Source organism: Manacus vitellinus, unplaced genomic scaffold (assembly GCF_001715985.3).
Source record: "Manacus vitellinus isolate BGI_N305 unplaced genomic scaffold, ASM171598v3 scaffold_18_pilon, whole genome shotgun sequence".
NCBI classification, from domain to species: domain Eukaryota; kingdom Metazoa; phylum Chordata; class Aves; order Passeriformes; family Pipridae; genus Manacus; species Manacus vitellinus.
The window spans coordinates 10439653-10450141 of record NW_021939324.1 but is presented as its reverse complement, the minus strand read 5'-3'; the positions used below and the strand labels follow the sequence as shown (position 1 = coordinate 10450141).

Genomic DNA, 10489 nt, shown 5'->3' with positions numbered 1-10489 from the left:
CTTGAACTGAGAGGAACAGCAGTGAGACTGCAGTGTGAGTGCTCCAGCAAAGAGGATTTCTCCTGCATTGGGCACTCCATCCTTGCAGTTCATGCTGATTTCTCACTACTGCTCAATGTGGGGTGAAGCGATGCCACGTGGGGTAATACACAATATGAGACATCTGAACTTTAAACTTCGTATCATGTCAGCTGCTAAACATTGTGCTGAGCTACGTTTATTGCCCTTGTGCTCTTTCTCACTGTAACTCATAATTCATTCAGGGACTAGCTTTTCATTTCCCTCATGGTGTCTTGGAGATGTAGTACTGGTCAGTCCTTGCTTTTTATCATGCAGCTGCAGGTCTCACCCCAATGTGTGTCTTTGAAGAGTAGGGGATTGCTACACATCATTTGTAGTTTATTATACACATGCAACTGGTTGTAAATCCTTCAGTATATTATTTCTGAACAGTGGGGTCAGTTAGCCTAGATTAAGGTGAGAAAGAAATCTAGTGGCTCTAAAGTGTCACAAATGCTACAGCAAGGGCTAAATTTTTGGTCCCATCTTTGCTAAGTTGCATGTGAGCCATCAGTTACTGCTTTGACATAGCTCCACAGAGAACACAAAGGGAAGACTGTATGGCAAATCACAGCCCTGAAGGCCATTAGGAAACCATGTCCTTGATACAGTCTCACATAAGATTTCACTTCAAAAACTGTCTCTGTGCCAAAGCCGAGCACACAAGGAGCTTCTGCTTCTGGTCCAGTTCCCTCATACCAAAAGTCACTACAGAAAACACTGGAGTAACTAAATCCATACTCAGTATTTGCAAACCATTAGTGAGTACTTCATGTCAGACCTGAGGAACTTATCAGCCACACCCTGTAGTATCTATCAGGTGTTCTCTCCACTAAGAGGTTACATCATGCTTCACGTTATCATTCTTGATAAGAGCAAATTGTCAAGACACCCAGCACATCCACTCACCATTGTATCGCATTGCAATGGTCACTGCCCTGCCCAGGACCGGGCCAGGAGGCAACCCAGAGTGGAGACCCAGAAAAATAAATGTGGAGTTCATTAACAGATCCAAAGCCCTCGTTGTCTACAGGGCCTGAAGTGACTGCCCGATCACTCAGGATGGTAACTGTGGCTGGTCATGACTGACTACATTTGGGGACCATTTTCAAGGCTGTATGAGAAATGAGTTTGCTTGTTGCCATGGCAGTTATCAATGGATAACCACCTATTCTACAAAATGCATCAGCAAACTACTGGAAACTCCATTTAAGCACCTGGACTATGGACATATAATAGGAAAGGTAGAATTCAATATCAATAAAGTAAGGAAATTGGCCCTGTCAATGACTTGATATGTCCTTTTTGCAAGAACCCAGTCAGAGTTGCAAAGACAGCTGAAGGAGAGCATTCCCAGCAGCAGAAGCATCAAGTCTGAGATCACATTTTGTGCTTCATTCCTTTACTCTTGTGTTGGTTTCAGTGTCAGGCAGGTGTCCCAACAGTCTGTGATCCAGCCTAGCCCAGGACTCCTCCCTCGGCAGTCATCTCCATCTGTGAGCACCTCTATCACTGACTTCTGTTACTACCCGTCTGCCTCAGCTCTGTGCTGGGTATAACAAGCCTCTTTCAAGACTCACCATACATCTCTGTGTAACACCACTTCTATTACTTCTATGTGTCTAAACTGGCTTTAAATAGAGCTGAACTTTCCATAAGGTGAAGTAAGCGTAGCTTGTTAACTCTGGGCAGTTTGACACAAAAGATGTGTGATTTGTCATGTTGAGTGGTTTAGAAGGATGACAAATGCACGTGATTTATGAACTGAAAGCCTATCAGCAGCATGCAGGCTTGATGATAAGTGTTGCATTACCTCTATTTATGGCATCAACTAAGAGCAAAGATTGTGAAACTTGCAGTTTAGCGGGTTACAAATAATCAAGTAAACATTATATTCAGACACTGAGATTACTCTGAGGGCAGTTATCACTACCAGCTCTGCCTGTGACTCAACCCAGCATATACACAAAGCTGTCAGGGCCAAGAAATGGGAGAAAAGTTTTTTTCCCAGGAAAGAGAGAAGGGATATGGGAGGAGGAAACCAGTGAAGGTACGTGCCATTACTGTGGTGTTAGGAGAGGTGCTGGACATTTGCTGAGCTTTTTAATTTTTGCCTGGACCCACATACTCTGTGGATGCTCCAATAGCACCTCTGCTCTTGAGGGCTGGTGTAAGAAGACGTCGACACCAAAGCCACATGCAGGTGTCAGTATAGCTCCCAGGCAGCCTCTTTGGTTCATGTCTATGAACCCAAGTGTTTGCCTTTGCCAGCTGCAGCAGCTTCTCTGAAAAATCCCAGTGGTCTTGCAGAACAACAGTTTCCTTTCCAAAACAATGCAAAGTTATTGAGGCTTACTTTGCTTGGAGGTGTAACCCTTGTGGCTCAGGTCAGTCCCACGCCAGATCTGCAGAGGACATGATACTGCAGCCTCCCCCACAGCTGCAATGTTCTCCCAGTGACCCTCCCCAAGCAACAGCTCCTTTTCCTCCTCTCCCAAATTTCCTGTTCAGCTCAGGGTTACTAGAACATTTGTCACTTTATTTTCAATGCTGAGGTTTATTTTGCAGAATGTAATTTCAAATGTATTGAGAAATCTTAGTCACATTCCAAAATTTGTTTAAGCTGTGAATTACAAACTTTATCTTTGACAAAGCAGCACCACTTTCATAAGTGATATTTTGAAGATGTTTTTCTTATCCAAGAAGGATAAGTATTTCTCAGCTGAAGTGAATCTCCTTGACTGAGCCTTTCTCATCCAGGAAAAAGCTGTAATTCAACACAATTGTCTCTGGTAGTGTCACAGTAATGGACTCACTTCAGAAACACTGTGGAGTGTCACACAATGCAACTAGTCAATATGAGTCAGATAAGAGAGGTCAGCATACACAGCATAATAGTATATTTATCCTGTCAACTCCTCCCTCCATATTTTTCACATGTATGTGATTCCTTACCCGTTATCCTTAGTACCGTACAGGCTGCAGTGCCAATTTGATCAATTACACTCCAAATGCTTTTAGGTGAAAGTACAGAGTAAAAATCATATATGTTGAAGGACCTTGAGATCACCTTGTCATGATTTTTCAACTTCCTGAAGTATAAAGGCAGCTAAACCTTTGATAGCAATGTCAGAGACCATCTTTACCTTGGGTGCACTAATGGGCTTTTTAATTTCAAACAGAAACTGTACTTGACTTGCTGAGGGTAATGGTTCTCCTTGTAATACTACTCCTGGGGTACCAAAAATTGAAAAAAAAATTCCCTGAGGGAAAACTGCAGACTTAGGTCATTAGTGCATGAGTAAAAACAGTTTTACTTTCACCTAGCCAAGGTATCAATAGTTTAATGGGATGGAGGTCTCCAGCCCTGCATCTTGCTCAGCCACAGGGATCTCTTTGCTTCTACCACTTGACATCTCCAGTCAGAGCTGAGGAATTTACATCTTTCTGCAACATTCTCAACTTTTTGCCATATTCCAGCTCCCAAAACACAACCTTAATTAATGCTCCATGTGGTTCAGCTGCTTTTCTGCTCTTTGCAACTTTTTCTACACTGAGGTGTTTTTCCTATTGTAACTTTATTCTGTAGTGCTTTTCTGGGTTCATGTAACTGCTGGGAATATCAAAGCAATACGTGGAGTTTTAAGGCAGAGTCCCCTGATAGATATTTAAAAGCTGTACTATGACAATTTGCTTTGCAACCCATGAAGTCAACCAGGACCTCAGAGAACAGCTTAGAATTTAAAGCAAATACAGGAACATTTCCATTAATTTTCCCCAAATACCTGTGCTCAGAGTAACTGCTTCTTCTGTCTTTCTCTTAACTGTCTTGTAGCAACACTGGCAGTTTTACAGATATGTCCTTATTTAGCCAACCAGCTTACAGAAACACAGCTTTCCATTGGAGACTAATTTAAAGTCTCAAGAACATGTCCTCAGCTGTTACAAAATTATATAAGTGCAATAGGCTCTGTCATTTTACACCAGCTGAGAATCTATTTGCAAGGGCAAAATAAGTAGCTGCAGCTGCAGTTCTCTTCCTTGGGAGTTGCCCCTCATACACAACTGATTGCAGGTGGATGAGAGTTGGTATTTTAAAAGGGCAAGTTTTTGTCTTTTTTTTTTTCTTTAACATTTCTGGCAAAGTCATTCATGTGCTCTCTGATGGCTGCCCAGAGCCTGTAACCCACCATACTCCAGCTCAGAGGAAAGGATGTGGATGGACTTAGTTTGGAAAACAGATTACTAGATAATAAATAAAACATTCTCTCTCATACCATAATATGTGGAAGAAGAAAGATAAAATTGAAAATGTGACCCCTTTTTTCTTCAAGTAATAGAGTACCATTCAACAGACTTAATTATCCCTAAAGACACATCTAATAATTGTTGGCCTGTCAATCAAAAACCTTATTAGACATGCACATGACATCATGCTACAGTCTAACAAATCTTCCTGCCAGTCAAAAACCTTTATATAGATTAATCTGATTTCAGATACAAGTTTTGTGTTTGACCTTTTACCCAACCTTTTCAAGGCTGTGATTAGAGAGGAGTTGGATCTTTCCTGTGCGCTACTGAGCTGGAATGATGGACTCTGAGCTATCCCTGAGAGTTTCCCTCCTGGTCATGTTCTGCTTTATGCTGTAGCATGGAGCCTTGGGTGGCTGAGTGACCTGGGTGGAATTGGTGGAAAGCAGTTAATGACACTGCTGGCTACTGGACACACCACCTGTTCCGTTGGGGTCTCCCAGAGTCACTTCTCTTTCCTTCCTACAACCCAGACAAACTTTGTTTCTCACCTTTACAAGCAGGAAGTGGTGTTGTAGGAAGGCAATTATTCCACTGTGCTTGACACCCTCTACACTGCTGAAGACTGGGAAAGGTAGTGCCTTCCTACTGGACATGGCTGGTAAATCAAAACTTGGATTCACAGCTCCATTACAAACCACTTATCTTGATGGTCATGAGATTGGCAGTTGGATATAGAATCTGAAGAAGTAATAAATTTTTTAGCAGATATTGCATCAAGCTTTGTGAACCCAGTTGCACTGGCACTTGTAGTCTTTTTTGAACTGAAATAAAAGCAAATGGCAGGGGCTGAGGCTTTCACGATAATATAATTTATCTTCTGGAAATCTACTATTTAGATGTCAAGCAAAACAATTTCACAATATATAGAAAAGATCTCATCTGGCATTGCTGTATTTTTATTGGTCTTTGATGTAACTTGAAAATATTAGGCCACATTGTGGTGTTCAATATTTTATAGATTTTTTAGACACTGATAACACAATGGAAAAAAATGTCTGTAATTAGACATAATTCCTAAAGCTGAGGGGCTTTGGAGAAAGCCACACAGCAAGCTTTCTTTGCATGTACAACTTCAAAGTGCTTCCTAGATTCATGAACTACAGGAAGACTTGAAGTCTTGAAGACTTGAAGCAGGGTAAGTGTCAGTAAACAATGAGAAAAAAATTCTGCCTTCATGTCTGAAGGAGACATTTTTCCCTTCTGAGAGAAGCTAAACCTGAAATGCTCACATCCGCAGGACAAAGTGGCCATACCAAGGCTGGCCCTGCAAGCACCATCTTGCACAGCCAGCATAAGCGGCTTCAATGCAGTTCTCCTTCTTGAGGAGTGCTTACAGAACAGGGGATTACTCACAGTTTTTTCTGGTTCAGAGGCACTTTGAAAACTTTCAGGTGATCTTCAGGTATGTTTCTTACAAGATATGTCTACTAATGCAACATTAGTTGGCTCCAGTGGGAGAGGAAAGAGAGAGGACCATCTGTGGGTCAGCCCATAGATACCCCTATAACAGGATGGCAAGTCTTAGCGCAGGACCCCAGTTGTGCCAAGGCTTTTTGATTTTGAGCATTTGAATGTGTCTTGTGCATTTTCTTATTTTTCTGCTTGGTTTCCAGCCTTTGTACAAAAATGTTTCTTCTTTAAAGCTGACAGAGTTTAACATTTATCCTTGCAGTTAAAACAGTAACAAGAAAAACCTAACCAGCCAAAAAGGGTGATTTATGAGGTTTTATAAAACTTTGTTGGAACAAAGATCATTTGACTCATTCTCCTCTGATTCACCCACAGCTCATGTACAAGCAAGCCCCTTCACAGAGGAATTAGGATGCACACAATTCCTAGTAAATTCAGCTGATGAGATGGCTCCACTGAGCCTCTCCATCATGGCAGTGACTCTTGCTGCCTGACCCCAGGACACATAGCTGATGCCAGCTGTGACCTAGCATAATTCTGCTCTGCACATGGGCTGCTACATGTCCACGAGCTCATCAGGGATGAGTAGAGGGTTTATGAATGTTCGGGAGCTTGTTTCCAAAAAGCATCTTGCTCAAAAGTCATAAAGAAGAAATTGGTCCTTATTAGGATCAATTAAAGCTTTAGGCTGCTCTTCTTTCACTTCCTCTTGGAGGAAGGTGAAAGGCTTGTAGACTAGCAACAGTCTGCAGGACCTATGGGGAATCATGAAAGCAGTCTTATGTTTTCTGGCTGATACTTCTGCCATCCTGGTCCAGCACTTGCAGTTATATTGATGTGCATGACATTAAAGGGACAAAAAGTTGCCCAGTTTTTGCCAGTTTTACTTTAATACTTTCTGCTGTGCTGGTCTAGAAGACCTTCTGTGAATCCTATATAACTTTGTCACTGAACGGTTAAAGAGGCAGCACAGGGTGGCTCTGTCATCACTGCCAAATCTGCTTTTTTCCTGGGATGACATCATTTGGTGGTGGCCCCTTTCTTAGGATGATGTCTGCCCCTTGTTATATTTATTACACCCTATAGAACCCCCTGCTTATAATAAATCACATATTCTTAGTAATATATAATTTCATAAAAATATAGTCTTTACTGAGTAATGTTTGGTGGTCTGGGAAGCAGAGGCAAGTGAACTGTATTCCTCAAATGTTGCCTAGCAGGGCACATCTTCACTGGGGGATGATTTTTACTAACCTCTTACACAAACAAAAAAATCTTCATTTAATTCAGATGCCTTTTATTATAGTTTGAAGTTACCAACAAAATAACAAAGAAATAAGAGAGTTCTCCATGCAAGAAAAAAGCCACAACACCCTGCCTCTAAGGATTTGCAGGGCCTTGGAAATATGCTTAATTTAAACAGAAGTCTAGAAGTACTCTTAATTCAACCCAAGAGCAAGTTAACTCTGAAAGGGATTATCTTACTCTCTCTTTCCCTGGCCATGGGGTCCCACTGCCCCTTTTGCACAGTTTCCATGCAGTGGGTTGGATTGGTGTGAGATGAAATCATTATTCCATAAGATCATTCACATTACAGAGCTGTACCCTGGGATTCTGTCATTAAAACCCCCACAAGTGGTCCTCTAAAAGCCCTGCTTTTAACCATGCCAGAGTCATGAAAGAAGGCATTTACGCATTTTCCCCAAAGACCCAGTCCTTCCATCAGTCCTCAGAGCAGTTTGCTGACTAAATCTTCTATGTATTTAAATAATTTATCGTATGAATAAATACATTTATGCTGAGGGAAGAGGTTGACTGCTGGGATGCAGTAATGCCAACACAACAAAATTGAAGCTGGGGAGATGGAGGAAATGAACCTGTAACAATGGCAAGTGGTATCGTCTGCTCAGGCAGCAAGAGACAGCTGTGACCACATCTGAAATGCGAGTGTGGGGACACACAGAGCAACATCTGAAAAGGGCTTTAGAATTAGCAGAGCTGAGCAAAAAAGAAGCTGCTGGTTTTGAGCTGCAAAAATATGGTTGTTATAAAATGACTGAAAATGAAATTGCAAGTTTTATGTGTCATTCCAAATTTTTCCATTTGGAAAGTGTATAAGGAACATTCCTGTGCCTTTTACTTTCCACTGACATTTAAGAAACAGAAGTCTCAACTCCTGCCAAACAATCTGTCACCCCAAGCCCTTGACCTGGGCAACAGATGAAGGCATGTTACAGATGCATGGAGCGCAAAGAGTGAAAATATTAAAAGCCAGATCTCAAGTAACGAATCTGGCTATGGTCCAGTTTACACCAGCTGCTGATCAGCTCCATAAAGATCTTACAGCAGTAACAGTTGGGGGAACAGTGGTTTGCACGCGGTGAGCACCGATGAGGGTTACCTAACTAGGCATGCTTTGCTTGCATTTGTGGACAGGAGATTGATTATATAGAGGATTTTTAAAATCCCTCTTTCTTTAGCTGTTCTTCAAAGAAATCATTACATGCCACAGTCAAAGCAGCAACCAGAATGACAAATTCATTAAAATCCAATTCATTGTCATCATTGGAGTCCAGATCTTTCATAATCTTATCGACCAGGAGTGGGTCCTTTTGGCCCTAAAGAGAAAGAAAATTGACTTAGCTGTGCAGATATTGAATGTGTAATTCTGACACACCCAGAAGTACAGCCCACTGCTATGTTATGAGACTTGTGCTATTAAATAAAACGCAGCATCAAATATGCACCTGAACAGTAAAACAGCATCAGAAACTGAAGACAGTGCAGCTCTTAGAAGGAATACAGGTACTAAATAGGCACTGAAATGAATCAAACAGATTTTAGGAGATGGTGAGCATGGATTCCTTTTGACAAAATAGATCTATAATGTGCATTTCTCTATCATCCTTTAACAAAAAGTACTTAGATTTTCAACAAGCTATTCCTAAGTGGTCAGTTTATACATCCATTCATCACATTCAGAAGATCTCTTCTTGACAAAAAACACATCCTATTCAGGGGGAGTAAGAACATTGAATCTCAGGATAATAAATAATAGCCAAGATTAAAAGAAAATTCAATTCAAGAAAACAGATATAATGTAAAGAAAAATCCTGCTGGTGGTCATAGGGTCCACAATAATTTTTACAATTAAGAGGATACATAAAAACATTATTATTAATGCTTTCGATTCCATAAAAGCATCCACACTGTGTAATGTAAAACACAAATGTGCAAAGAGATATTGAGATCAGCAGCTTATCACTGAAAGGCTTTTCTCAGCATCCCTCTGCAAGGCACACAGGCGGCTGTACTGCGTGGCCAGTGTGCACAAGCTACTTTCCTGTCTCATGAGAACTGGTTGCTGTATTTAATTCTTCAAGGATTTATCTATGCCTTATTATTGAAAATGAAACAAACAAACAAACAAATTAAAGCCTTATTGAGCACTGATTTTGTTGCTGCTTCTAGGCTGGCCTCACCCTCCTGCTCAAAAGTGCTGAGGAACGTGCAGAGCACAGGTACCCACCTCTGCTGCTGGCGGTACATGGCAGGGCACTGGGGCTCGACCACTCTCTGAAAACACACTTCTTAAATGGGACATTTGACCTCATATCCTTCTGTACAGCTCCACGAAGAACTGTCATCTGAGAAGCTGTGGCAGGATAGGCCTTGCAGAAGGAGATGCTATCCCTACCCAAATACTTGGATAGCTGCTTATCCCACCCATGAAACAGTAATCCAGGAGGTTCAGAAGATGCATCTTACTGAAAGGAAATCAGTGAGCTCACTGGTGAGAAGCTCCTTGAGTTCTCCTTTACTGAGCTTGTATCTGTCTCCTTCTTTGCCAGAGTAGTGATGGAAAATCTTGATCAAGGTGTCCATTGCATCCTTCAGGGGTGTGGTCATAGCAGTGAGTGGGAGAGCTGTGGGGCAAAGATACAGAGTCAGTGACATTGCAGAGGAACCAAACCAAGTGCCAGTCTCTGGGAAGAGATGGAGGGCCAGCTAAAGAGAGAAATTGTTACCCAGACTGAAAAGTTGGGCTTTCAGTTGGTCCATCTCCCTATATGCATCTGAGCAAGGATGGACTGTAATAAAATAAAACATTGTCCTGAACTCACAAGCAATTATTTCAAAAAATAGATGGAAAGGAAGGTTTTTATTTCAGAAAGTGATCTACTGTGCATCTATTTTGCAAAGCTGCTGTAAAGGGAAAACTTTTGCACCCATAAGTGAAAACACAGGGAAAATGAAGGCTTACCCCCTACCTGCTCATTTAAAAGTTTTCTCAAGAAAATGAGTTCAACAAATACCAGCAGCCAAAGTGAGTGCACATCGATAAAGAAAGCTCCACATCAGTTTAGAGATGGTTAGAGGAAGACCACCAGTAATAAAGATGAAAGTGTCAGCTTTCAATTTACTCTGTTGTTTGCTTGGGCTGACCCTTTTAAATGTAAATTGCCTGCAATATAAATAAATGTGAGCTGAGCACCGAAAGGTTTGCTTCATCAAGCATGCAGTCAGAAGGTACACAGAGAAGCAACACCAAGAAAAAAAAATGATGGAAATACAATTACTTGCAGAGTATCTGACTCAAAAAGTAACTAAAAGTAGAAATCAGGTATAAGGGAAACACTGTTGATTAGGCCCCAGGAGAAAGTTAAAAAAGCGAGAATGCACTTCAAAGTAAGACTGGAGTCCT

At 41.4% G+C, this 10489-nt stretch overlaps 1 protein-coding gene across 1 annotated transcript; it reads right to left on the bottom strand.

The window, feature by feature from the left end:
* Positions 1 to 8243: 8243 nt before the first annotated feature.
* On the bottom strand, positions 8244 to 9693 carry S100Z (S100 calcium binding protein Z). The gene is made up of 2 exons (XM_008921675.1): positions 9553 to 9693; positions 8244 to 8402 (listed from the first exon to the last, which is right to left on the bottom strand). Exons 1-2 carry the CDS (start codon positions 9691 to 9693, stop codon positions 8244 to 8246), a joined length of 300 nt encoding a protein of 99 aa, XP_008919923.1.
* Between the last annotated feature and the right edge of the window lie 796 nt (positions 9694 to 10489).